Genomic DNA, 26,837 nt, shown 5'->3' with positions numbered 1-26,837 from the left:
CTGCATTTCTGCACCTTGGAAATAAATAAATAAAATGACAAATTTAAAAAACTGTTAGAGTTGCATAAATTAAAAAAATTTTTAAAGTTGCATAAATTTAAAAGATTAGTGTTCCATATTATGAAAAAGTCCAATAACATTTGATGAATACAAATAATTGTAAAAGTGCAGTACTCAAAATGCAGTTTAATTGTATGTATTATTTTTAATGATAAGCAGAAAGTTAAAAATTGCGATGATGTCGCGAATCATTCCGGATAATATCTGACGAGCGCAGATTATTTAACGGAACACGTAGACGAATCGAATATTCGGTATTTCCCGACCCGGGCGAAATTTATTTTCCCAACAACAATTTCCTGCTACGCAGTGTCTGGTACAAACCGAAAACTCGTAATCGTTCACGGTTGTACACGAATTTCCAAGGGAACCGTAGAAAATGCTTTGTTGTCGTACAGATTAAAAGATTTACAACGGTTTAATTAGCAAGACACGTTTCCTGATTCCAGCGAATCCCTACGAAAATACCACGGAGGAGTCGGCGTCCGAGTTCAGCAACGGAGAAATTCCAATGAACCCCGGAGTGGATCTTAACTTGCAAACAAGTAAGTGACTCGACATCGGTACTAGCATTTAATTCGTATTAATCCCGAGTTAATTACACCCGGAGCATTCGAAACTTTCTTATCTTTCTTATCTCACCGTTGCTCGACTAATCATGAGACGTCGTATGATCTTCCTTCTCAAAATAAATCCGACAGAATCTTCTGTTAGAAATCCGGAACAATTTGTACCTTTAATCTGCGACTCTTTCAAATTTAGAACCATCAGCTGCGTCCGCCCTGTATCTAATTAAATGGCCAACACACCAGATGCGCCCCATATCAATCGATAACAACATACATACGTATCCATTCAATTAAGCGATTCTCCCCGTGACGCACCAGGTGCGTCCTCTTGTACATTAATACCTAACCATTAACGAGATTAAATTGCGTCTGAGTACTATAACAGAAGCTGTTATTAACAGAAATTCATTCTACGATCTTAATGTCTATTTATTATAAGGAACACATTTTGTTAAAGTATATTCCTTGAAATCAGAATTGATTTTCATCAAGATAATACATATGTGTAATTTATTTTTCCTCGTTTGTTTATTTATTTTTTAACTTCATTTTTAACCTTTTGTAGTCGAAGATAATTTTGTTGTTTACAAACAGCAACTTTAAAATGTTAATTGAAATGTTAAATGAGTTCTTTTCAGGCTGTTATTTCTTCAGTAATAATTTCTACTGTTATCTATTTCACTGTGTTTATACATCACACAAGCACCATTATAAAAGTAATTAAATAATGCTTATTTCAAATTATTCTATTAAATCAAATGGTTCCTGAGAGCAACCCCTCGAGCCCAAAAGGTTAATTTCATATTAAGTACATTATTTTTTAGCTTCATTTTTAATTGCATATGAAATACATTATTTTTTAGCTTCATTTTTAATTGCATATGAAATACATTATTTTTTAGCTTCATTTTTAATTCCACATTAAGTACATTATTTTTTAGCTTCATTTTTAATTGCATATGAAATACATTATTTTTTAGCTTCATTTTTAATTCCACATTAAGTACATTATTTTTTAGCTTCATTTTTAATTGCATATGAAATACATTATTTTTTAGCTTCATTTTTAATTTCATATTAAGTACATTATTCTTTAACTTCATTCTTAATTTTATATTAAGTACATTACTTTTTAACTTCATTTTTAATTGCATATTAAGTACATTATTTTTTAGCTTCATTTTTAATTGCACATTAAGTACATTACTTTTTAACTTCATTTTTAATTCCACATTAAGTAAATTGTTTTTTAACTTCATTTTGAGTTTCATATTAAGTACATTATTTTTTAACTTCATTTATAATTTCATATTAAGTACACATTATTTGTTGGTAGGTTTAGTGTTAAATATCTCGAATCTTCGGAATAAGGCCGCGAACTCGTCCTCTTTTCGAGAGTACACAAGACTCGTAACTTCGTTAGCGCAACCAGGCCATTCTTTGCCGAGGATACGATTAGGAGTCGCGAGGAAACTCGGATAGTTTATAATTCACGTAGCAACTTCGTAACGTAAACAATTAGTCGGATTAAGAGGGGGACGTATCGCACTAACGAATCGATTTCGTATCCGATACCGAATTTCACCCCTTTTTATTCCCTCGCGGAGGAACGAGACTAGAAAAAAAACCGCAAAAGCATCGATAGCGAACGAATTTTGTGAATGAAATATGACGGAACAAATGTTTTTTTACTCCCCGGTGATCTATTTTTAAACATTTATCGGCACAATGAATTGCAAATATTTTTCGGCTGGTATTGAAAGACCCATTGTTACGCTTCTCCCAGTTAGATTGCTTTATTTCGAATTGAGTGGTCTTCGGTTTCTATGGAAAGTCATCAACGATATTATGCTTCGGAATATTCGAATTTAACTTCGTTTCTTCGGACATGTGTGGAATAAGTGTTTTGAAGTGGAAATCTTTTGGTGCGATGCCATTTTAGGTCTGAACGATAGTACTGCCCTCTACGCTGAGGTCTAACATTTCTAAAAATATACGAAGTTGTTAATATCTATCTAGTTGTTAATATATGTTATTAGTATTATTATCTGTTATCAATATTAACTTCTTAAATAATTACTCAACGATTTTACAGAAAATATAAATATAATTTCTAGATGTGCAAAGCTTGAAAGTATTACAAAATGGCGGCCTTCGGTAAGATTGGACCTTCAGACTCCTGAATTATATCTAGAAAAACAACTATTATTTCAGCAAAAATAATGTGATGTTCGAAATCGTAGAAAAAGAAGTATGAGATTGAATGAAATTTTCTCGCGTACCAAACAAATCTTGAAACGAAAAGTGTCTTATTTCAGAAATTATTTGCCGCGGAAACCGCACACTCGCTTCAAAGTCGCGAAGATATTAATCATTTCGTCGGATAAGGACGCGAAGGGAAATAAGGATAAGAGAAAGGACAGACGACGAAAGCTTAATTACGTGTCCATGATAGAGCAAACCAGAAACGAAAATCCCATCTTCCTTTCCCTCTGTCCCGTAACTCGGCTCAAAATGTTTCCTCTGAACCGTCGGGAATAAACGAGCAGTTTCTAGCTGGTTCCTGGACCACGATTATCCAGTCGGCGAAATAAAAAATTTGCGAAAAGGGTAAAGAGAAAAAAATAGAAGAAAGATAGAGAAGGAAAATCGCATCGTTAGAGGGTGGCCGTAACGAGACTCCGGTCCGCGTACAACGCGAAACCTCGGTTTTGAGCGTTCGCCTAACGCAAAGAGGCGGAAGGACACCGGTGAAAAAAAAAAAATAATAATAAAAAAAAAATGCCGTTGGAAACCGCGTACGGTTTTGCGTTTAGGCGAGTTCGAAAGCACACGCGTTTTCAACGTGGCGATTAACCGGACGCTGCCGGCTAAGCTGTTGTGAAACGGGTTGCAGTGTCTCCGCGTATAAAAAAATTCGACTCTAACGAGGATAAAAGGAAAACAGAATGACAAACAAAAAGATAATACGACACGCGACATCATTTTTAATATATCGCCATTTTTTTCTGGTATCGCTCTAGTATATTAGGTTCTTGGGGGATGTAGATTCCCTAGGGTCCTCTGCATTTCTAGAGACCGTAGATTTTCTAGGATTTTGGGATTTTTGGGAGATATAAATTTTCTAGGGTTGTTAGGATTTCTAGGAACCGTAGATTCTCTGGAATTTTAGCTATTTTGGGAGATGCAAATTTTCTAGGGTCCTCAGAATTTCTAGGAGCCATAGATTTTTCTAGGATTTTAGGATTTACGGGTCTGTAGATTTTCTAGGGTCCCTAGGATTTCTAGGAAGCATAGATTTTCTAGGATTTTGGGATTTAGGGGTTTGTAGATTTGCTAGAGTCCCTAGGCTTCAGTATTTTAAGCTTCTGAGGTCTGTAAATTCCTTAGGGTTTTCTAGATTTTTAGGAACTATAGATTTTCTAGGATTTTAGGATTTAGGGGTCTGTAGATTTTCTAGGGTCCCTAGGATTTCTAGGAAGCTTAGATTTTCTAGGATTTTAGGATTTAGGGATCTGTAGATTTTCTAGGATCCCTAGGATTTCTAGGAAGCATAGATTTTCTAGGATTTTGGGATTTAGGGGTCTGTAGATTTTCTAGAGTCCCTAAGCTCCAGTATTTTAGGTTTCTGAGGTCTGCAAATTCCCTAGGGTTTTCTAGATTTTTAGAAACCATAGATTTTCTAGGATTTGGGGATTTAGGGGTCTGTAGATTTCCTAGGGTCCCTAGGATTATTAGGAACCATAGATTCTTTAGGATTTTGGATTTCTGAGATATTTAGATTTTCTAGAGTCCTTAGGATTTCCAGGATCTATAGATTCTCTAGGATCTTAAGTTTCTGGGATCTGTAGATTTTCTAGAGATTCCTAGGATTTCACGAAACCATAGATTCAGCAGAATTTTTATTTAAAGATCCTTCCATCTCTAGAATTTTCACAGATCCTCCAAATAAATTTTATATTTGCTAGGTTTCTTAATTCCCTAGATGAATTTCCTAGATACATAATTACTTGATATCTTCAAATTCCCTAGGCTCCTGTTACTTCTGGTTTATAAAATCTCTAAGACCTCCAGATTACTAAGGTCCTTAGATTTCCTTAGTTTTTAGACTTCTCGATCTTCTTCGAGTCTCTAAGGATCTTACATTATGTGTTCCATAAATCTACCAGACTCCGTAGATGTCCCTAGTGTCTCTAGAATCCCTAGCGTCACCAAGTATCGTGTAAACTAGACTCGACAACGATTGCACCAAATATTTTCGTCGTGTCCTCGTGCTTATTTCGAACCCCGAATCGTCGTCGCAGATAAAAAGGAAAATAGTAAATGCGCGATCGCAACGTCGTTGAAACGAAGAGAGATAAAAAGGAACAAGGCTCGAACGATAGAACAACCATAAGAGAACGGGCAGAAGACGGAGAAGAAATAATGCAGGAGACACGATGGCGGAAAGAAAGAGAAAATGGAACGAAGAACCAATGGAAGCGTATACCTTGTATCGAAACAATACGAAACGGGTCGCTGTTTATGCCTGTTGATATTATCGTGGCATTCGAGAGAAAAAAAGTTCGGGTTGAAAATAGAAGAAAAGCCGAAGAAAAAATACGGCGTGGAGCAAACGAGGGAAGAATGTGAGGAAAAGGAGAAAATGGAACAACAGCTTTGTTTCAAATGTTTCGTCAAGTATTGTGGCTCCTTTTTTAATGAACTTAGACTCGTAATATCTTTCTCGAGAAATACAATGTTCCTATTATTTAATTTGCCATATTATTAATTTACTAAGTTTCTATCATTTAAAAATGCAACATCGCATGTTTTCATTAAGATCGATCAAATTTACGTGAAAGAAGTTTTACAAAATTTTTAATACATCGGATTTGTTAAATATTTTAAATTGAAAAGCGAGATGTGCGGAACAAAAGTTTCAATTGTTTATTGTTTCACATTGTAATTCGTGGAGGTACAATGCACGCGTTAAATGTTTTAAATGTTTTACGTGTAACGTTGTAATTGCAAGGGTTCTACAAATACAATACTCTTTAAACGATATTCTTTTTCATATTTTCTTTTCAATCCACTGAGGTGAGATTTATAACTCGTGATAATTGCGTGCACCACTCTAAGATAAAACAAATATTCTGCCACAATTATTCTTTGTAATTTAAACGCACAATCACTCCCGGGGGTGTAGCTGCGAGCATGGTAGGCTTTGCTGGGGAAAATGGCGGCTTCGGGGGAGGGGAACCATTATTCTTCCGCTTCTGATTGGTGCATTTTCGAATTTCTGTGGGGTCGAGCTTTGAAATTTGGGAATTTGGGGATTTGGGAGATTTGGGATTTGGGAGATTTGAGATTTGGGAGATTTGGGATTTGGGAGATTTGGGATTTGGGAGATTTGGGATTTGGGAGATTTGGGATTTGGGAGATTTGGGATTTGGGAGATTTGGGATTTGGGAGATTTGGGATTTGGGAGATTTGGGATTTGGGAGATTTGGGATTTGGGAGATTTGGGATTTGGGAGATTTGGGATTTGGGAGATTTGGGAATTGGAAGATTTGGAAATTGGAAGATTTGGAAATTGGAAGATTTGGAAATTAGAAGATTTGGAAATTGGAAGATTTGGAAATTGGAAGATTTGGAAATTTGAAGATTTGGGAATTGGAAGATTTGGAAATTGGAAGATTTTGAAATTTGAAGATTTGGGAATTGGAAGATTTAGAAAATGAAGATTTGGAGATCTGAACATTCAAAAACTGAAAACTTTAGGAATTTGAAAATTTCTATATTTACAAACTTGAGAGAATGATTCCACAATAATAAAATCAGGAAAATGCAAAAATTTCAAATTAGTAGAATTTCCAAAAAAAATGTAGAACCTTGAGTCCTTGAACAATTAAAAGATCTTTCGAACCTGAAAACTAAAAAATTATCAATTAGAATATCCAAATACAGTTGACAATTTTCTTCCAGACCTATAAAAGCTAGTATTTATAGAAGAAGATTACTACACAATGCCTTCTTGCACCTTTCGAATCAGCAGGAAGCAGAGATTACTGAAAAAGAAAAGAATACCAAGCGGTGGAACAGAGCGTAGCAAGAGCGGAAGGAATTAAAAGCCCTCCCATCGTGTCTCCTCCCCATTTCCTTTTTTTCAAATCCCACGAAAAAAGGAGGGTGATTTAAAGGGTAGATTTTCCGGTTCGAGTCGTTGCACCGGTGCACTGCTCCGCGGGCACCTGTGCTCGCGAATTAAACTCGAAATTGCCGGTACACTCCACTGCAACGTAAGCTTTCATTTGATATGGATACTTGGATACTCTACTGTTTGTCATTTATCGAGTTGTCATTTATAGAGCTTGGTGAGGTTTAAGTATTAAAATTTTTATATTTTCAAGTTCTTGTAGTTTTAAGTCATTTATGGGGTTGTCAGTTATCAAGCTTGGTGGGGTTTAAGTATTAAAATTGTTATATTTTCAAGTTTTTATAGTTTTAAGTTATTTATGGAGTTGTCATTTATAGAGCTTGGTGGGGTTTAAGTATTAGAATTCGTATATTTTCAAGTTTTTATGGTTTCAAGTTTTCAAATAGTTAAATTTTCATGTTAGTTACATTTCTAATTATTCTTAAATTAATAAATTTACAAGTCTTCATGTTAGTTAAATCTCTAATTATTCTTAAATCCATAAATTTTCACATCTTCACATTTATAAATATTGAACATCATTTCTAACCCAACCATGTCTCCAACGTCCTCCTACGTTTCCAGATATCTAAACTTCCACATTAACTAACCTCCAAATGTCTACATTTCTAAAGTACTTAATTATGAAATATATAAGTCTTCAAATGTAGATATCTCTGAACCTTCAAATCCCTATATGTCATCCCTATACGTCAAATCCAACTTACCACAACACGCATTACCAAATTATGATATTACCAAATCCTCAAGTGCTCAAATTGTATATTCACCACATTTCTAAATTATTATATTAAATTTCCAAATCTCCAAATCCCTACATCTCCAGACCTCTAAATCTCAAAATTTCTAATTGTTGAAATCTCCAAATCCCCAAATCTCGAAATCCCCATATCTCCAAATTCCCATATCTCTAAATCCCCAAATCTCCAAAGTTCCATGTCTCCGAATTCCCATATTTCCAAAGCCCCAAACCCCCAAATCCCCATATCTCCAAATTCCCATATCTCTAAATCCCAAAATCTCCAAATCCCCATATCTCCAAAACCCCATATCTCCAAATCCCCATATTTCCAAAGCCCCATATTTCCAAATTCCCATATCTCCAAATCCCCAAATCTCCAAATCCCCATATCTCCAAAACCCCATATCTCCAAATCCCCATATTTCCAAAGCCCCATATTTCCAAATTCCCATATCTCCAAATCCCCAAATCTCCAAATCCCCATATCTCCAAAACCCCATATCTCCAAATCCCCATATTTCCAAAGCCCCATATTTCCAAATTCCCATATCTCCAAATCCCCATATCTCCAAAACCCCATATCTCCAAATCCCCATATTTCCAAAGCCCCATATTTCCAAAGCCCCATATCTCCAAATTCCCATATCTCCAAACCCCATATTTCCAAAGCCCCATATCTCCAAATCCCCAAATCCCCAAATCCCCAAATCCCCAAATCCCCAAATCCCCAAATCCCCAAATCCCAAATGCCCCAAATCCCCAAATCCCAAAATCCCCCATCTCTACATTACAAAATCCACAACTAAACCCAACCCCAAATTTCCTAACCCTCCAAACCTCCCCACAAAACAACCTCGCACTAACTCACTCTCTTCTCCCACATTCACCATAATATCCCCCGAGTATATTTGCCAGTGACTGTACAAAGTAGAAGAGTCAGCGTGAGGTCGATGTTGGCCCGTTTTACTTCTCCGCTCGAACGATGCCAGACGAGGATGGCTGATCGAAGAAAATCGGTCTCCGAGTGTTTGGGCCGACGTGAAATCTTGATCGCCACGCGAGGCCACTCAAGGCTCGGTTTATTTATTTCTCTCGTAAAACCGGCGTCGTGACGCTACTTCCGTTTCACACCGGGCTCCGACCACGCCACGATAAAACAGCGAGCCGGTCGACGTGAAAAATTAGAAGAATGTAACGGCGCATTGTAAAGTCGCTTTATCGAGCTCCTTGCGTTTCGTCTTTTTCCAATCCCCCGCGTTTTTCTGCTCTTTCGCCGGCCGTCCTCTTTACTCCGCCACCGAAACGACGATTAGCTTCCTCTCGACGATCTGCGATAAAATGTTACGGTTTTTTAAACGTTTGAAAGCGGTGGAGGTAGACGGCATTCTACGAGGGTGCACCCTTTATGAGCGGTAAACTGCTTCTTTTCTCGACAGGAAGGAAATTTGTTGAATCGGGGTAGTCTGTTGTTATGATTATGGTGGTGGTTGTTTAGGGATTTGGCGACTTTGTAATTTTTGTGGATGGGGGTTTTGGGGGGTTGGGGGATGGGGTTGCAAGTTTGAGGGTTTGGAATTTAGGATTCGGGAATTGGGGGACTTGGGGGATTTGGGGGATTTGGGGAATTTGGGAAATTTGGGATTTGGGGAATGTGGGAATTGGGGAATGTGGGAATTGGGGAATGCGGGAATTGGAGAATATGAGAATTGGGGGATTTGGGGGATTTTTTGGGATTTGGGGATTTGGGGAATTTGGGATTTTGGGGAAATTGGAATTTGGGGAATTTGGGATTTGAGAATTGGGGATTTGGGAATGGGGAATATGGAAAATTAGGAATTGGGAAATTATGGAATTGGAAAATTATGTAATTGGGGAATTAGAGAATTGGGAAATTATGGAATTGGGAAATTATGGAATTGGAAAATTATGGAATTGGGAAAGTATGGAATTGGGAAATTTTGGAATTGGGAAATTATGGAATTGGGTAATTATGGAATTGGGAAAGTATGGAATTGGGAAATTATGGAATTGGGAAATTATGGAATTGGGAAATTATGGAATTGGGAAATTATGGAATTGGGAAATTATGGAATTGGGAAAGTATGGAATTGGGAAATTATGGAATTGGGAAAGTATGGAATTGGGAAATTATGGAATTGGGAAATTGTCGAATTGGGAAATTATGGAATTGGGAAATTGTCGAATTGGGAAATTATGAAATTGGGAAATTATGGAATTAGAAAATTATGGAATTGAGAAATTGTGGAATTGGGAAATTAAGGAATTTGGAAATTTGAAATTTGTCAATTTATTCACAAAAATCCCAAAAAATACTAAAATAATTCCACTTCCCAATTTCTCCCCAAATAAAATCTAAAAATTCGCAAATTTCACCTCATCGCGTTTCACATCTCCCCAGAGTCCCCGACTGTTTTTCCATATAGAATTCATGCTCCCAATTTCCGATGATCCTACACAGAACGGCGTTAACGCGTCGAAATTGCCTCCATAAATGTATTTCGAATGCTCCGGTGTTAAAACATCGGGACACAGATTGATTCCGAATGTTCGAAACTACTGTAGGGGATGTAATGAAAATTGTTAAACGTTTTCGTGCCAAGTGCACATTTTTTCGATTAAAAATAAAAAACAATTAACTGACACGAGTGGATTATACAATCGAAACGAACAGGAAAAAAAAAGAATTTACACGGTGACCCAGTTTCATTCGATTCGACGGAAATAAATTTCAGGATCATTTTTTTCTCTCTCTCTCTCTTGTTTTTAATTCTGTGAACGATGTATATTCACATCGTTGTAGAAAGCAGTATTTTAATTTCAAAACAGACTCCAGAATTCTTCTTTCTTCCTTTCTTTCTCTCTTTTTTTTTCTCTCTGTTCTTTTAATTAGCATACTTAATGGTCGAGCTGGAAGTTCCGCGATTTGCATCGTTTCAACGTCGACGATTGATTTATTCGCCGTTTATGCCGCGCGGAATAAAGCTACCGGTTAACCGGTATTTTCTATTAAAGCGACCACGTTTGGCATAGTTACAGCAGCGGGAGAGGGTCAGGAATATTTAGAGGTACTAATAGGTGTTCTGACTGCCATTATCCTGCTTCTTCTGTTGGTGTTCGTCATTATTCTGCTTCTGAATCGACGGCAAAAACTCCAGAGCTCGCCGACCGTGCTGAAAAATCCATTTGGATTCGCCATAAACATGAAGGTAAGAGAACCACCGCCTCATAAATATGCGAAAACTTTTCTGGCCCGATAGAACCTGGATTTTAATTCGTCATTAAAAGTCTGAAAACTTTGTCATCCCACGATGACACGATCGACGTCAGAGTATTTCGTTTCAAACCACCGCTTCCTGTTCTACCCGCATTTACCATTTTCTTTCTTTTTTTTTTCATATTTTTTAACCTGTTTGCTCGCATACTTTTGACCAAGCTAACCAATTACAACTCGCTGAAAACCCCGGGCTTAATTCCGAAACTTCCTAGTTACGGACTTTTTACATATTTTTAAACTCCGCGAAAGATTCTTTTTGACTCGGAAAATATCGCTGTTATTTCGGGTAAATAGAAAGTACAAACCATTTTAATTTTCCTCTTTTACGTGCGTTGATTACTTTTTCATTTTAGACGTTTTTTGTTACGCTTTAATACTGATATTTATTACTGTTATCATTTGTTGTTAATTTTAATTAAATCGTTGGTACAAATTTTTTTGATTTTTTTAAATTCAATAATTAAGTAGAACATGTCTTATTTTAATGAACTTCATAAAAATATTTTATTTTTAAATGAGGTCCTTTGTAGGTCTTTTATTTTTTATCTGCAAAAATATATATACAAGTTTTGCTACTATGAATGATTATTTACAATAAAATTACAATAATAAAATTTGCATTAGGTTGTACAATTTTTTACGTTATATAAATCATGCAATTTATTATGTATATATTTTTGCACACCCCCAGAAAATGCACTCACCAATAATTAATCAAAAGCCTTTGATCAAACACCTTTTTCAAATCTAGTTTATACAAAAGTCACATTTACCAATTTATCCAATGAATAATTATTTATTTACAAATATTGCAAGAAAATAAAGAAGCGAACTCTGTTTTAAAACGATAATAAATGAATGTTTTAATAAATTTTCCAGGGACTCCTCCTGAATCTAACCCCCGGCGGAATGCTGGCAGAAACTGCCAATCACGTATCACCGGACATACCGGAAGACGGAAGCATGCACGAGTCTTTGACAATGGAACAATTCAATTCACCTCTCGTCAGTCCGCAGTATAAATCTACGTACGCGATCGTCGCCACTTCCGGTGAGTTTTTGAACCGCGACGCTGTTTCTTACGTCTCGAAGGGTGACGAAAAAATTGATGTCCCTACACACGTGGCCCGTGCAAGAATTTATGCAAACGCATGCAAATTTCGTGGGAACTGAATTTCATTCTTTAACGTGCTACGTAAAAAGTGTAACAATACTGATGTACATTATGAATGATATTTTTGATGATAAACAATGCTGAACAATGTATATCTTTATTGAGTATCTTCATTGAAGAATAAACGTTCTTCCTAAACAATGTATATCTTCAATGTATATCTTCAATGTACATCTTCAATGTACATCTTCAATGTACATCTTCAATGTATATATTCATTGAAGAATAAACATTCTTCCTGAAGAAAGTATGTCTTCATTGAAGAATAAACATTTTTCCTGATCAATGTATATCTTCATTGAAGAATAAATGTTCTTCCTGAGCAATGTATATCTTCAATGTACATCTTCAATGTATATCTTCATTGAAGAATAAACATTTTTCCTGATCAACGTATATCTTCATTGAAGAATAAATCTTCTTCCTGAACAATGTACATCTTCAATGTACATCTTCAATGTACATCTTGAATGTATATTTTCAATGTATATCTTCAATGTATATCTTCAATGTACATCTTCAATGTATATATTCATTGAAGAATAAACATTCTTCCTGAAGAAAGTATATCTTCAATGAAGAATAAACATTCTTTCTGAACAATGTATATCTTCAATGTATATCTTCAATGCATATCTTCAATGTATATCTTCAATGTATATCTTCAATGTATATCTTCAATGTACATCTTCAATGTATATATTCATTGAAGAATAAACATTCTTCCTGAAGAAAGTATATCTTCAATGAAGAATAAACATTCTTCCTGAACAATGTATATCTTCAATGTATATCTTCAATGCATATCTTCAATGCATATCTTCAATGTATATCTTCAATGTATATCTTCAATGTATATATTCATTGAGGAATATCATTTTTATAATTTATTTTTAAGTCTCTTCAAAAAGCCTCATGTTTTAAAAAGTTTGTATATATTCATTGAGGAATATCATTTTTATAATTTATTTTTAAGTCTCTTCAAAAAGCCTCATGTTTAAAAAAGATTGTATATGTTCAATAAAGAATGACAATAAAAATAAATGATTAAAAATGAACATTATTGAAGAGTCTCCAAAGGACCTGAAGGATGTAAACGTCTCAGAGGAGAACGTACGACTGGACACGAGGCCAGAATCGACCATAGGACCAACAAGCTGTTCGTCGTCTCCAACAAACTCTCCTGCCCGACACTCGCAGCATTACAGGACCCTTCAAAGTTACACGAGTCCAACTGCGAAACTCAATATCGCAGCCACGTCTAATCACCAACGGGATGTCGATCAGATCCACTCGAAACGCTGGCACACAGCTCCCAAAGAGAAACACAAGGTTCGTTCATCAAATACCAACTTCCGTCTAACAAACCGAATTGATCAATTAAATCTGTGTACAGGTCGATTAACTCTATATAGAGATCGATTAATTCTGTATTGAGGTCGAGTGAACTGCGTAACTGTCTGTGATAATACAATATTTACTTTGGGGTTTAAGTAGCGATTGTTGTAGTAAGGTCTTTTCTCAAATTTATTATTAAAGTAGAGAGATGTGTTAGTGATAAAACTTTTTATACTTTAGTTCATTTTTGAGAAGAATCTGAAATATCTTAATTCGATTCAAGCTTTATTAAATTTGACTTCGTGTCGTGGTGACATTTCCTCGGGATTCTACATGGAATCTAATAAAGGATTGCATGCTGAAATAAAAATATGGAATCTGGAATAAGGTAAACTTTTAACAAATTAGACTTCGACTGAAACTAATACATGAAATTTTTAATAAATCTCTACAATTGTAGAAAATGTATCAAACTCTACTTAAAAAAAATAAAATGAGCTGCATATATGCCTCCTAGAGAAATGAAACAATTGAACTAACAAATTATTATCGAACACATTAAATCTAGAATTTTAACTAACATACGTTAAGTAACATATGTTGACATTTCTGTGTTCAGTTTGTTAAACGAGATGCAATATATAAATAACCCATTGCAACATCAACCTGCATCGCGTACTGCATTTTACAGATACCTGCACCTGTCGTCAGCTGGAATATCGCACCCAGCATGAACAAACCGTACAAATGCAAGGAAATAGAACCCACAAATATACCACGACAGTGCCTACGTACCACAGAGAAGCTTGGTTCAAGAAATATCGGCGAGGTAGGTTCGCTAACATGTTCACAATGCGGGTCAATTTTGGTGTCAACGACATTGGTTGACACTTACGTTTACTTTGAAACTACGCTTCTAAATTATTACATTCCTAGACTTAGTCATTACTGTATCCCTAGAGTTATAGATTGCAAAATTTCTATATCTTTAGATTCATAAATAGATCCCTGGATTTCCAGATTGAGTGAAATTCTACATTCCCAAATTTTTATATTCCTAAATAGGAATTTCCCTAGATATCTACGTACTCAGATTCCCTTATCCCAATTTCTTTAGTCCACAAATTCTTATGGATGTATCGTCACATTCCTAAATCCTTAAGTGTGTGGTCCTCAAATATGTGGTCCTAATATGCATAGGCCTCGGAATCTTGCACCCCTAGATATCTGTATTCCTAGATCCCTAAACATCCCCATATTGCTAGATTCAATAGTACCTTACCTATCTCCCTAGATCCCTGTCTCCCTAGATCCCTGTGTCCCTAGATCTCTGCCTCCCTAGATCCCTGTCTCTCTAGATCCCTGTCTCTCTAGATCCCTGTCTCCCTAGATCCCTATCTCCCTAGATTCCTATCTCCCTAGAGGTCCCTATCTCTCTAGATCCCTATCTCCCTAGATCCCTATCTCCCTAGAGCCCTATCTCCCTAGATCCCTGTCTCCCTAGATCCCTATCTCCCTAGATCCCTATCTCTCTAGATCCCTATCTCCCTAGATCCCTATCTCCCTAGATCCCTATCTCCCTAGATCCCTATCTCCCTAGATCCCTGTCTCCCTAGAGGTCCCTATCTCTCTAGATCCCTATCTCCCTAGAGCCCTATCTCCCTAGATCCCTATCTCCCTAGAGCCCTATCTCCCTAGAGCCCTATCTCACTAGATCCCTATCTCCCTAAAGCCCTATCTCACTAGATCCCTATCTCCCTAAATCCCTATCTCCTATATTACTATATCCTCCACCCCATATCTCCACTTAAGTTACCTAACAACCAACCTAACAATGTCCCATATTTCTACATTCCTTCCGATATCTCCAAACCCCATACATCCACTTACCCTATCTAACAACTTCCAGCAAACAATATCCCATATTTCTACCTTCCCCAATATCCCACATTTCTATATCCAATATCTGTAAGTCCCTTACGTCAGCTATGGATCAATAAACGGTCCGCAACAACAATGATCCCATTTGATCATGAACAGGCGATAGTTTGCGAGGCTGTCGGGCTCGAGGACGTGATACCGGATGCCCCGAGACTCGTGGTGGCTCGCGTGCCGGCCTGCACCAGCGACATTCGAGCCGGTAGTGCGACGGAACAAATGAGAGAAGTCCGATTCCTGTCGAGCCTATCCGATCCGAACATGGCCAGGATCCTGGGAGTATGCACCATGGATCCAGTGCCGTGGACGATCATCGAGTACACGGAACTCGGTGATCTGGCCCATTATCTTCAGTACAGTGTGCCACTTACGGGAACGCTTAGGCCGAGCTGCAATTTGAAAGCCCTTAGGTGAGATACTCAAACTGCGTGACTTAGAACATCCTAAAACACGTACACCTCGATAACTACGTGCGAAACGTTACGACAATGAAATACCGGTACCGATTATGCTAATGAGTCGTGAATGAGTTATGATCTGCTCTACTGTCGGGACGATCGTTATTCAATTTGACGCTTTGCTCGATGTGGACGAGTATCTTTATACAGACAATTTTTATACAGACAATTCTGGTATGAATCATAACGTTGTTTTAGTAATTGCAGTTTTTGAGCGTAACATATAATTTGTAGTTGTATTTTGTAAATGTGTAACATGGTCCTAAATAGTCTGTTACTTCATGAATTAATTAGATCAACTTAAAATATGAAATGTTTAGACAAGTATCTGAGAATAAATTTCACATGTTACTAGTCAAAGTTGCCTGCCACACATGAACACCCTTATTCGACTTAAAAATTTTAAGACTCAGAAAAACTTCTGTAACATCCCCTTTTTCTAAGATCCTGTACAGTCTATTATTTCATGAATTAATTAGACTAGCTTACAATATAAAATATTTAGAAAAACATGATTTGAGAATTTCACATATGACCAGTTAAAGTTGCCTTCCATATATGGGCACCCCTATATCATCTAAAAATTGTAAAGCTTATTGAAACTTCTGTAACATCTCCTTTTTCTAAGATCCTAAGTCTACTATCTGATGAACTAATTAGCTTAGAATATAAAATATATAGAAAACCATGATCTGAGAATTTCACATGTTACTAGTAAAGTTGCCTTCCACACATGGACACCCTATATCACCTAAACATTTGAACGCTCAGATAAACTTCTGTCACATCCCCTTTTCCTAAGACGCTAAGTTTACTATCTGATCAACGAATTAGCTTAGAATATAAAATATATAAAAAACCATGATCCGAGAATTTCACATGTTACCAGTTAAAATTGCCTCCCACATATGAACATCCCTATACCACCTTAAAATTTGAACTCCCAGAAAAACTTCTGTCACATCCCCTTTTCCTAACAACCTAAACAGTCTATCTTTCCGTGAATAATATCCCATAAATAATTAATCCAGCGTAGAACATAAAACGTCCAAAAAAAGCATGATCTAACAATGAATTTCACGTGGTACCAGTCAAAGCTGCCTGCTGTACATGGGCACCCAGATAGCATCAGGCATGAGGTTCCTCGAGTGTAAGAATCTGGTGCACAAGGACCTAGCAGCCAGGAACTGTCTAGTGGGTCGTTCTTACACCGTGAAAGTGACCGACATAGCGATGTGCAGTGACCTTTACAAGAAGGATTACAGTGACATAGGCGGCAGACCACCGGCGCCAATTAGATGGCTGCCGTGGGAAAGCATTCTATTGGTGAGACTAAATCCATTTTCATTCCCCGCCGCTTCTAATCGCTTTTTAACGATCCAGTTCTTTCTGTAGAATCACTGTACCGGATAGAATCGATAATAATCTACTTGTCTTTCAATTTCAGGACAGGTACACTTGCTCCAGCAGCGTATGGTCATTCGCTGTTACTCTGTGGGAGGTGATGAGTTTGGCTAGGGAAAAACCGTTTCAACATCTGACCAACGATCAGGTCATACAGAATGCTGAACACATGTATTATGGAGCTGAGCTACAAGTAGGTTTTGGGTTTGGTGAGACGGTTTGGATGGTTTCAGTTTTTGCAATTTTTGGATTTAAGGAGGTAGGTTTGGAAGGGAGGAATTATGGGGTTTGGAGGTTTGGGAAGTTAGGGATTTTGAGGTTTGAGAATTTGGATAATTAGGAATTAGGAGTTTGAAAGGTAGGGGATTATGTACTTAAGGTTTAGGAAGTTGGGAATTTAGAGATTTGGGGATTTAGGGACTTGGGGTTTAGGAATTTTGGGATTTGGGAACTTGGGGATTTAGGTACTTAGATAATTAGAAGTTGTGGAATTTAAGGACTTGGGGATTTAGGGACTTAGGCTTTAGGAATTTGGGAATTTAGGAATGTGATAATTTATAGATTTGGGGATTCAGAGATTTGGGAATTTAGAGAGTTGTGCTTTGGAATTTGGGATTTAGGAATTTGTTAATTCAGAGACTTGGGATTTAGAGACTCAAGGTTCAGGAATTTGGGAATTCAGAAATTTAAACATTTATAAAAGCAGAAATTCCAAAATTTGCAAAAATCCAACCATCCTTCTACTTTATACTTCAACTAATTTTACACTCTACATTTCAGATATATCTCCCCAAACCAACGATGTGTCCAGAAGAAGTCTACCGAATGATGTGTTCATGTTGGCGAAGGGACGAGACCTCAAGACCGACATTCAAAGACATTTACACGTTCCTGAAGAGTATAATCGCGGACTATCGACCTGGTGCATAAAACGATCCCAGTTAACTGTGATACAACGGACAAAAAATGATTCCCATCTTCTTCCCTGCGAGGGAGAAGTAGATCTCTCGAGTTGAACTGTCCGAAAGTGTACAATCGTTAGTTTTAAACCTCGAGCCGCGTTGAATTTCGAGTTAATCTTGGCGAGGATCGAACGAGAAATTTTCACGCGACTCGATAAATCTTTCTGTTCTCGAATCTCTGACTCGCTATTCTGAACGCGAGAGAAATTGTATCGCGCTGAAATCTGATGACTTTCTGCTTTTCGATGAACACGTATGATCCTCGATATTTTCTAGTCAACTCGATCAATCGATTCCTACGAGAGTGCTGCTATCGTGTACAGTATCTGGACGCTACGATGCACTGATTAAGTCTATCCACTTGTAAATACGAGTATAGATACCGATGCTAGGTGAACGAGAGGAACTTTTATATTGTAGCTGGTGTTATTTGCAAAATTATAGGTCGAATGAATCAATTTTATTGTCTTATTTATTGTTGAATAATAATTCAATTATGTGGTTCAATTTTTCTGATACAGAAAGAGGAGCTAGCAGAAGTTACTACAAGATTTATAGGCTAGGTTTATTCTAATCAAATCCTGATTTATGGTAAATCAAGGTTTATGCTATCTAAACTGATTCAAATTTACTTCAGTGTTGACTAAACTCATTTAATTAATTTACTGCTGGCATTAACTATACTGATTCAATTTTATTACTGATTAGAATGATTGAATTTTGAAGATTGGTAATGCCTGAACTGATTTAATTAATGCACTGCTAGTACTAACTAAACTGATACAACTTTTACAATTAGACTAAATTAGTTTCATTAACTGTTAATTTAAAGATGTGTTTATACAAGTAAATGTGCAGATAATTAGCTAGAAATAACAAAGAGATCTGGCAAGTTATTTTCCTCACCTTAAAGTGCTTGTCAGACTACTTATCTGCCTGTTTGCCAAGATGGAATGCACCTTTAAGTTTGTAAATAATTGCTCCTTTTGTGTAAGGTTATAAAGATTTATCAGTTCAGTGAGTACTTTCTGAAATCTTTTGCATGGACAATCTATATGTAACCATTTTACATGGTAATAGTATGAAGTCATGAAGGATTCTAGTGGCGAAGAGAAATTTTCATGTATAATTTGTAAATGTTGGACCTTTACTTTGAATATAGTCATACACATGATTTTTTGTTACATTTGTGATCCATTTTGTGAATGAATATTTTTACATCTGGGTTTAGATATTTAATTATATTGTAAGGAGTAGTTTTATGTAAGAACTTATTCAGACTTTATATTTGAACAACTTTTATATGTTACGTTAAAGCTTATTTCTTGAGCTACTGGTAAATAAGTACAGACATTTGAATTTTTTAAACATCATGTCCTAACTTGAACATGAAATATTTTCTAAATTATCCAGCATCTATACTTTAAAATCATAGATAAAGAAATTTATAATATGATCCATCAACATGTTAAATCAGAAGTAGACAGAGATGTCACCTTATGTGAACACCTAAAAATGAGTACAAATAAGATTAGAAAGTATCAAAATCATCTAAAAAGAAGCTACTATTGAATTAGACTCTCAAGTTCAACATTGTAATTAACTCCTTACAGACAGAACACTAAATTGATCTTCAGAATAAATCATACTTAACTTCAACCCCTATTTAAGGTTACAGAAAGTTAAAATATATGTTGCTTTCTCATTTAAGTTAAATTGCATATCTTTTTTAATTAACAAATTTATCATTTTTACATTTACTAATTTTATCTGTACTTATAACACATGAAGAATTAAAATATACAAAATTATACTCAAATAGTTAAGACGTTAATTTACAGTTACTCTTTAAATCACATCCAGCAATAACATGTTTTACAAATAAAATTTCTCGATTTCAAAACACCAGCTACAACGAAAATTTCCGCTTACTTGTACATTCGAAGCCCGTACGTAGCAAAGTACTTATATCGTTCCATTGTGTATTCCTTTCCGTTCGAAAAAAAAAAGAATTCACCGTCGTTAGAGCGGGCGTAGATTCGAAACCCGATTCTCGATCTGTTAATCGCGAGAACGTAATTAATCGACACGCTCCTTCCTTTGATTTATCATTTAAGGACAGACAAAAAGGATCGTCACTTTGTCACGCTTCGAGAAGTGTCGATCCACGTTTTTAGGCTGCGTTATTCGAGCCCCCCGATGAAAAAAATTGCGAACAAACGTTTGAACGAAACGATATCGACCTGTTAGAACGGAAATCGTGACAGAACAAAATTGTGGATAACTGTTCACAGTTTTGGGACACAGAGAAAGGTGTATATACTTATACATATAGATTCGCTGTTGGTAAAGTGCCAAAAACAGAGTCAGCCGTTCAAACGTTCCCCTCTGCACGCATCTTTTCTGTAATTCTTAAGATGGATCCAAGTATACGTTGAAATGATTAACAAATAAAGTACTGAGTGTTCCTTTCTGATTTTGACTCTTATTTTCTTCTTTACGATTCACCTGTTTTGTATTATTATTGCTCGTTAACTTGATAAATGCTGTAGTATAGTACGTACACAATAACATATGTTATATTATAGACCTTTTCTCATTTCTATTAAAATTCAATCAGAAAATGTTATACTGTACTAACATGGAAAGTAGAGTCTCTCTATATGGCTATAAATAGCACTGGAACTAAAAAACTATGGGAGGTTAAATTTGCAAATTAATTACATTTTAACCATAAAACATTTAATATCCCCAATGACCCAGAAGTCAGCCAGTACAGCTTTTGTTGAAACCCAGGATTATCTCACAATTACGTAAACATAATTTCATGGAAATTCATTGAAATTTTATGCAATTAAAATGGAGGTTAACAATCGAGATAAGCATACAAAGGTTCACCTGCGTTATACCGCAAATAAATTCAAGATCATCTTCAAGAACAGTCTCTAATCTAATCGCACTATAAACAGCCTTCGAAATTTCCTTAAAGCGCGTTCACTTATTTAATATCAAAAATTAAATTAATCAAATCTGTTCCTCAAATATCGCCTTCGTGGAAGAGAAAATTATTAAATAAACAGTGCCGTAAAACAACAAGGTTAACAAAGATACACAACGCTAAATCTTACAAATATATGCAGATTCTTCAGAGAAAATAACTCTAAAGTAAAGAAGCCTTCTGCAGAAAATGATCGTACAAAATTTAACAAGTAAAATCAATTTCAAGAATTCAAAAAAGAAGAAAACATTATCGAAGGACTAAAACAGTTGGTCTTAAGTTGGAATGTCACTTAAATGCATATCACACGTATCCGGTAGCAAAGTGCTCTTTAGGCAAAAAAAAGTGAAACACCTATCACCGTTTCGATATCTAAAAAGGTTGTCAGAACAATCGTTACCAGAAACAGGTATGAGCAGCTCTCTTCAAGGTAGTTCCATTAGAAGAGAGACTCGGCTCATAAATCACTGGCGAAACCTTTTATCGGCACAATTCGGATAGCATTGCTCAGCATCGAGACAAGACTCATTAATCTTTCGCCAACCAAGTGAATGATCTGGCTCGATCATAGACATGATCGGAAAATTGATGGCGATTTTATGGGACCTTGAAAATACTCAATGGAAACTTTTCTAGTATCTACTTCTGGAAATTTAATTAGCAGAGATGTATTGGCACAATTTTTCATTTTAGATACTGTCTTGTTATTTGCATTTTATATATCTTTTTAGTTCTTGCATTTTTTGAATGATTTTGTGTATGATTTTATATATGATTTTATATATGATTTTATATATGATTTTATATATGATTTTATATATGATTTTTTATATGATTTTATATATGATTTTATATATGATTTTATATATGATTTTATATATGATTTTTTATATGATTTTATATATGATTTTTTATATGATTTTATATATGATTTTATATATGATTTTATATATGATTTTATATATGATTTTGTATATGATTTTTTATGTGATTTTATATATGATTTTTTATATGATTTTATGTATGATTTTATATATGATTTTATATATGATTTTATATATGATTTTGTATATGATTTTACATCTGATTTTGTATATGATGAAGTAGAGTAACTGCACCGAGAGAACTCATTTTACTGCCTGATTATTTTATGTAATATAGTCATGTATTATATCATCATGTGTCTGTTGATATGTTATATGTATATTGACGCGCTGTATACATTGCACGCTGTGTATTCACACGCTGTATACTTGCACGCTGCATATCGACGCGTCGTATACTGGCGCGTCCTATATAGACACGTTGCACAGTCACACGCTGTATAATCGCACAATATAGTATTCTTCGTTTAATTGTTACTGAAACTAAAAAATTTAATATAGCCCTCAAACTAAACTACAATTAAAATTCTATAAAAAACTTCCCCAAAATGCACACCTCATATCTAAAATAAAAAATTGCAAAGAGAAGAACTGCAAAAAGAAGAGAAGAAGATCCCGCTAGAATGAACCTTGAATGAACGAACCTTGAAAAACCAGTACAAATTAGCACAAGTACAATAACAAAGCGTCAAAAAAGAAAATACAGGCAACACAGAAAGAACGGGAAAAGATGGCAGTATATTGCACTCGTATCACAGATTAAACATTAATTCTCTGGTCAACACGCTAAACAAGCATCGCATGAGTCGATTGTTTACACGAAGGGGAAGCACAAAGGTGCGCTTTACTCTGGAAATCACCGAACGATCGATCGCATCGCTCCAAAACAGTAATTAACATCGTGTTCGTACATTGGTCCCGTAGATAATGAAATGCACGACGACGAAACGGTTTCGACGTGTGCGTGTCGCGTAACGTCGGACGCTTACGTTTATATAATGCCACGGCCGGGAAAGTGAGACCATTGAATCGTCGACTGTCAAAGAGACACGCGTTCCACGTACGACAACATGAAGTTCTACCTGTCTCTTCTTCTCGTCGTCCTCGTGGCCATTCCTCGACATCCAACAGGTTAGTCTGCGTAAGAACGTCCAATCAGCGTTCCTCGAATTAATCATCGTTTTATAAATTCATCGGCGACTTCGAATTAATCAAATGGTCTTTTTTATTTGCGATGTTTATTATATTAATTATGGAGAGATTTTTATTTTTATTTATTGTAAGGTTAGTTTGTATCTTGTGGGAGATCGGACATTTACATATGACACTGATGTGTTTATTAATTTGATGTGAGAGATTTTCTTGCTGGTTTCAATAAAATGTTTTATTATGTAATTTTATAATGTACGGTGTATTAATGTACTGCATGAAGGCGACTTTGTATCGTTTTACGACTTGAAGTAAAATATTTTGAAATATTTTCTTGAATGAAAATGTTTAGATTCATGTACAAAGCTAAAATAAAATTTCAAAAAAATTTTAAATGTTTAGAATCTTAATTTTTGATCGTTCATTCAGGTGTTTAATTTCTGATTTTTTTTCATTTTATTCAAGTATGTATGATGTCTAATTATCTTACTTCTTTTACTCACTTCTTTCATATTCTTTCAAAAATTTTTTCTTTAAACAAAAATATTGACTATTAATTTGTTGCCGAAATTTTTTGAGAATTGATGGATGTTCATCATACATTTTCAGCTGCAAACAACGTGTGTCCACAAGAAAACTGTTTGGATTCATCGAAATGTGAGTCTGTGGTGACTGGAGGAACGTGTCCACAGTCTACAGACACGTGCTGCAGCATCGGTAAATGTTTCACCAAAAATATACTAACAATATTCCAATATTATGAACATTAATTAACAGTATTTTAAGCTCCATAAAAATCACAAAATCTGAAATATTCACATGTGGATGTAGATTTCGCAAATAGAAATCGGTAACGTTTGAATCTGGCGCCACAATAAACGTATATTCCTACAAATGTTAATTTTTATTCTCATACCGCCAACAGGCGGTCGTTATTGATATCCGCGAACCAGTATGGAAATGGCACGCTTTCGTTTATTGGCGTCACGATAGAAAACACATGGGACGAGAGCAATTAGGAGGCAGTAACGTTAACGTAACCACTCGTTACCGATGGATATAGCAATTTCACGCCACACCACTCGCACACGCAACACCATCATTTCTAGTGTGCCAAATCGAATACTCTCGAGATTCACTTTTGTGCGCCATGAATTTCGAACGAATCGCTCGACTAGTTAATTCATGCGTCACCGATCGCACTTTCACGAGACATGTCGCTACGTTCCTGTCCATTATTCCACCTACTCTGTTTTCATTTTACTCGTACATTCTCGTAGTCACTAATTTTCAAGATTTTTAAATTTGTTACTTCGGTGTTGCGAGTTTGTTCATTTATGATTTGTGAATTTCTGAGGTTTCAAGTTTTGGGGTTTTAGAAATTCATTGTTTTGAAATTTTTGGGTTCAATGTTTTTAAATCAGCAAAGTTAGTAAATTGTTCATTTTTAAAGATTATGTATCTTTAAATTATTGGATGTCGGAATTGATATGTTCTCTAATTGGCAAAGCTCAAAATTGTCAAATCGTTCATATGACGTCAAATTCTCAAATTCACAAGTTACTATATATCCAAATACTCAAGTCATCAATAAGGTGAATCCCAGATTGATCAATTCACGAAATGACAAATCTCACATTAGCTAGTTCCCAAACTCCTAAATCTCCCAATTCCTAAATCCCAAAATTGTCAACACCCAAACTCTCACATTTCCAAATCCCTAATTCCCTAAATACTAAATTGATACATTCCTAAACTGACTAATCCCCAAATTAATAAATCCCTAAATTGACAAACTCTCTAACTGCCAAACCCCAAAACCCCCTACATCCCTAAAATCCCCAAAATCTCCAAATCCTCCAAGTCCCTAAAATCCCCAAAATCCCTCAAGTCCCTACAATACTCCAAATCCCCCAAATTCCTAAAATCTCCCAAATCCCTCTAACCCCTAAAATCCTCAAAATCTCCTAAATCCTCAAAATCTCCCAAGTACCTAAAATCCCCCAAATCCCTCAAGTCCCTACAATACTCCAAATCCCCCAAATTCCTAAAATCTCCCAAATGCCCCTAATCCCTAAAGTCCTCAAAATCTCCCAAATCTCCCAAGTCCCTAAAATCCCCAAAATCCCCAAAAACCCCCAAAAACCCCCAAAATCCCTCAAGTCCCTACAATACTCCGAATCCCCCAAATTCCTAAAATCTCCCTAATCCCCCTAATCCCTAAAATCCTCAAAATCTCCCAAATCCCCAAACTCTCCCAAGTCCTTAAAATCCCCAAAATCTCGAAATCCTTCAACTCTCTGCATGCAACAATTTTCCCCAATGACCTTAAAATCTATTATTCCAAATCTCCCACCCTAAACATTAAAATGTCTCTGTTCGCAGTTAAAATGGAGCACAGAACGCACTGTCGTCACTTCGCAGGCGAGTGCATGGACCGCTGCGCCGTGGCTTTGCAAAACCCAGTGGACGACTGTCCAAGTGACAAAGTCTGCTGCACGTTAGTCTAAACGACCAAAGATATCAGTCACAAATGAGGATAGAATGATAGAAAGGCTGTATATCCGTTTTTGTAGCATTAAGGCAAACGATTAGTTTACGACGTAGACTGCAACATGTTCGATCGCAGCATGCATCGTAGTTTTCTATGTACTGATACCAACCCATGAGTTGGCGCGTGGAGTCAGAGAAACTTCTATTGGTTCTCTTTATTATACAAGCTAGAGACAACAATCATTTATTATACAAGCTTGAGAAACAACTCCTCTCATTTTATTTGATGCAAAGTCAAAAAGCTATGTCTTCTGTAAAAACTTCTAGTGTTACATTTCGGTTAATAAAAGTAATAATTGCTATAACAGCTGCTGGAGGCTATGCGCGCTATCTCACAAAGTTTCACTCTATCTCACTTGTCAAAATTTGTCGGCTATCATTTTTTTTTTGACCTAATTGGTGCGTGACCAAAAGAACCAATATCAGAAATACCTCTGAGGCGTCCATTTTCTATACTGACCACTTTGAGACTCCTCTAAATCCTCTACATCCTCTTCACGCGCCAACTCAAGGGTTGACATCGATACACGAACGATAGAAAAGTTGCTTAATTGGTTTTACAATTACAACGGAAACGGCTGTTCGAGTACCCGTATAGCGAATGAAAAATCGTACCCGCCTAAAGATAATTGCACGAGGACCTGTCACGGATGTGGGACTCGTAAAAATTGCTACCCAATGTAACATCGTTATTCGCATAAACGGTTCCGTGAATCGACACCATCATTGCGTGCGTTTATTATTGTGCGGCGACAAACGAGCAGATTTGTATGCACGAGTAATTAAAATGGTCGATGATTAAATGGATATTTTTAATAAAATATTTTGTTTTATGTGAAATTTGTTGGACTTTTTTATTATTTGTCTAAGTTGCTCCACGTCCCTAAATTGCTACGTACCTAAATTCCTACGTCCATAAACTCCTACATCCCCAAATACCTATGTACGTCCCCAAATCTCCACGTCCCCAAATCTCCACGTCCCCAAATCTCCACATCCCCAAATCTCCACGTCCCTAAATCACTACGTCCCCAAATCGCTATGACTCCAAATCTCCACGTCCCTAAATTCCTACATCCCCAAATACCTACGTCCCCAAATCTCTACGTCTCCC

The 26,837-nt window shown here is 36.1% G+C and overlaps 2 protein-coding genes across 3 annotated transcripts in view; both read left to right on the top strand.

Moving 5' to 3' along the window:
* The window catches only part of LOC100874956 (discoidin domain-containing receptor 2), a 156,954-nt gene extending 136,339 nt beyond the window's left edge, over positions 1–20,615 (top strand). Inside the window, exons 9-17 of one of the 2 annotated variants that reach the window (XM_012283191.2) lie at positions 510–605; positions 10,628–10,797; positions 11,745–11,916; positions 13,109–13,371; positions 14,069–14,206; positions 15,418–15,725; positions 16,865–17,099; positions 17,221–17,370; positions 17,958–20,615. In XM_012283191.2, the coding sequence (XP_012138581.1) occupies positions 510–605; positions 10,628–10,797; positions 11,745–11,916; positions 13,109–13,371; positions 14,069–14,206; positions 15,418–15,725; positions 16,865–17,099; positions 17,221–17,370; positions 17,958–18,107 (1,682 nt within the window). In that variant the 3' untranslated portion in view covers positions 18,108–20,615. Of the gene's footprint in view, positions 1–509; positions 606–10,621; positions 10,798–11,744; positions 11,917–13,108; positions 13,372–14,068; positions 14,207–15,417; positions 15,726–16,864; positions 17,100–17,220; positions 17,371–17,957 lie in introns of both variants that reach the window. The other variant, XM_003702350.3, reaches the window with a different exon arrangement.
* A 1,920-nt stretch (positions 20,616–22,535) lies between these two features.
* LOC105662217 (uncharacterized) lies at positions 22,536–26,563 on the top strand. The gene is made up of 3 exons (XM_012283189.2): positions 22,536–23,152; positions 23,780–23,887; positions 25,556–26,563. The coding sequence occupies exons 1-3, from the start codon at positions 23,092–23,094 to the stop codon at positions 25,678–25,680; spliced, it is 294 nt and encodes a 97-aa protein (XP_012138579.1). The 5' UTR covers positions 22,536–23,091; the 3' UTR covers positions 25,681–26,563.
* Positions 26,564–26,837: the final 274 nt, after the last annotated feature.

This window comes from Megachile rotundata, chromosome 3 (assembly GCF_050947335.1).
Source record: "Megachile rotundata isolate GNS110a chromosome 3, iyMegRotu1, whole genome shotgun sequence".
Lineage (NCBI taxonomy): Eukaryota > Metazoa > Arthropoda > Insecta > Hymenoptera > Megachilidae > Megachile > Megachile rotundata.
This window is presented reverse-complemented; position numbering and strand designations above follow the sequence as displayed.

Excerpts from the sequence above, each read along its gene's own strand:
- LOC105662217 (XM_012283189.2), top strand. The coding sequence starts at position 23,092 with ATGAAGTTCTACCTGTCTCTTCTTCTCGTCGTCCTCGTGGCCATTCCT. Across the intron at positions 23,153-23,779 it reads CATTCCTCGACATCCAACAG|CTGCAAACAACGTGTGTCCA; the intron begins GTTAGTCTGCGT and ends ATACATTTTCAG. Across the intron at positions 23,888-25,555 it reads AGACACGTGCTGCAGCATCG|TTAAAATGGAGCACAGAACG; the intron begins GTAAATGTTTCA and ends CTCTGTTCGCAG.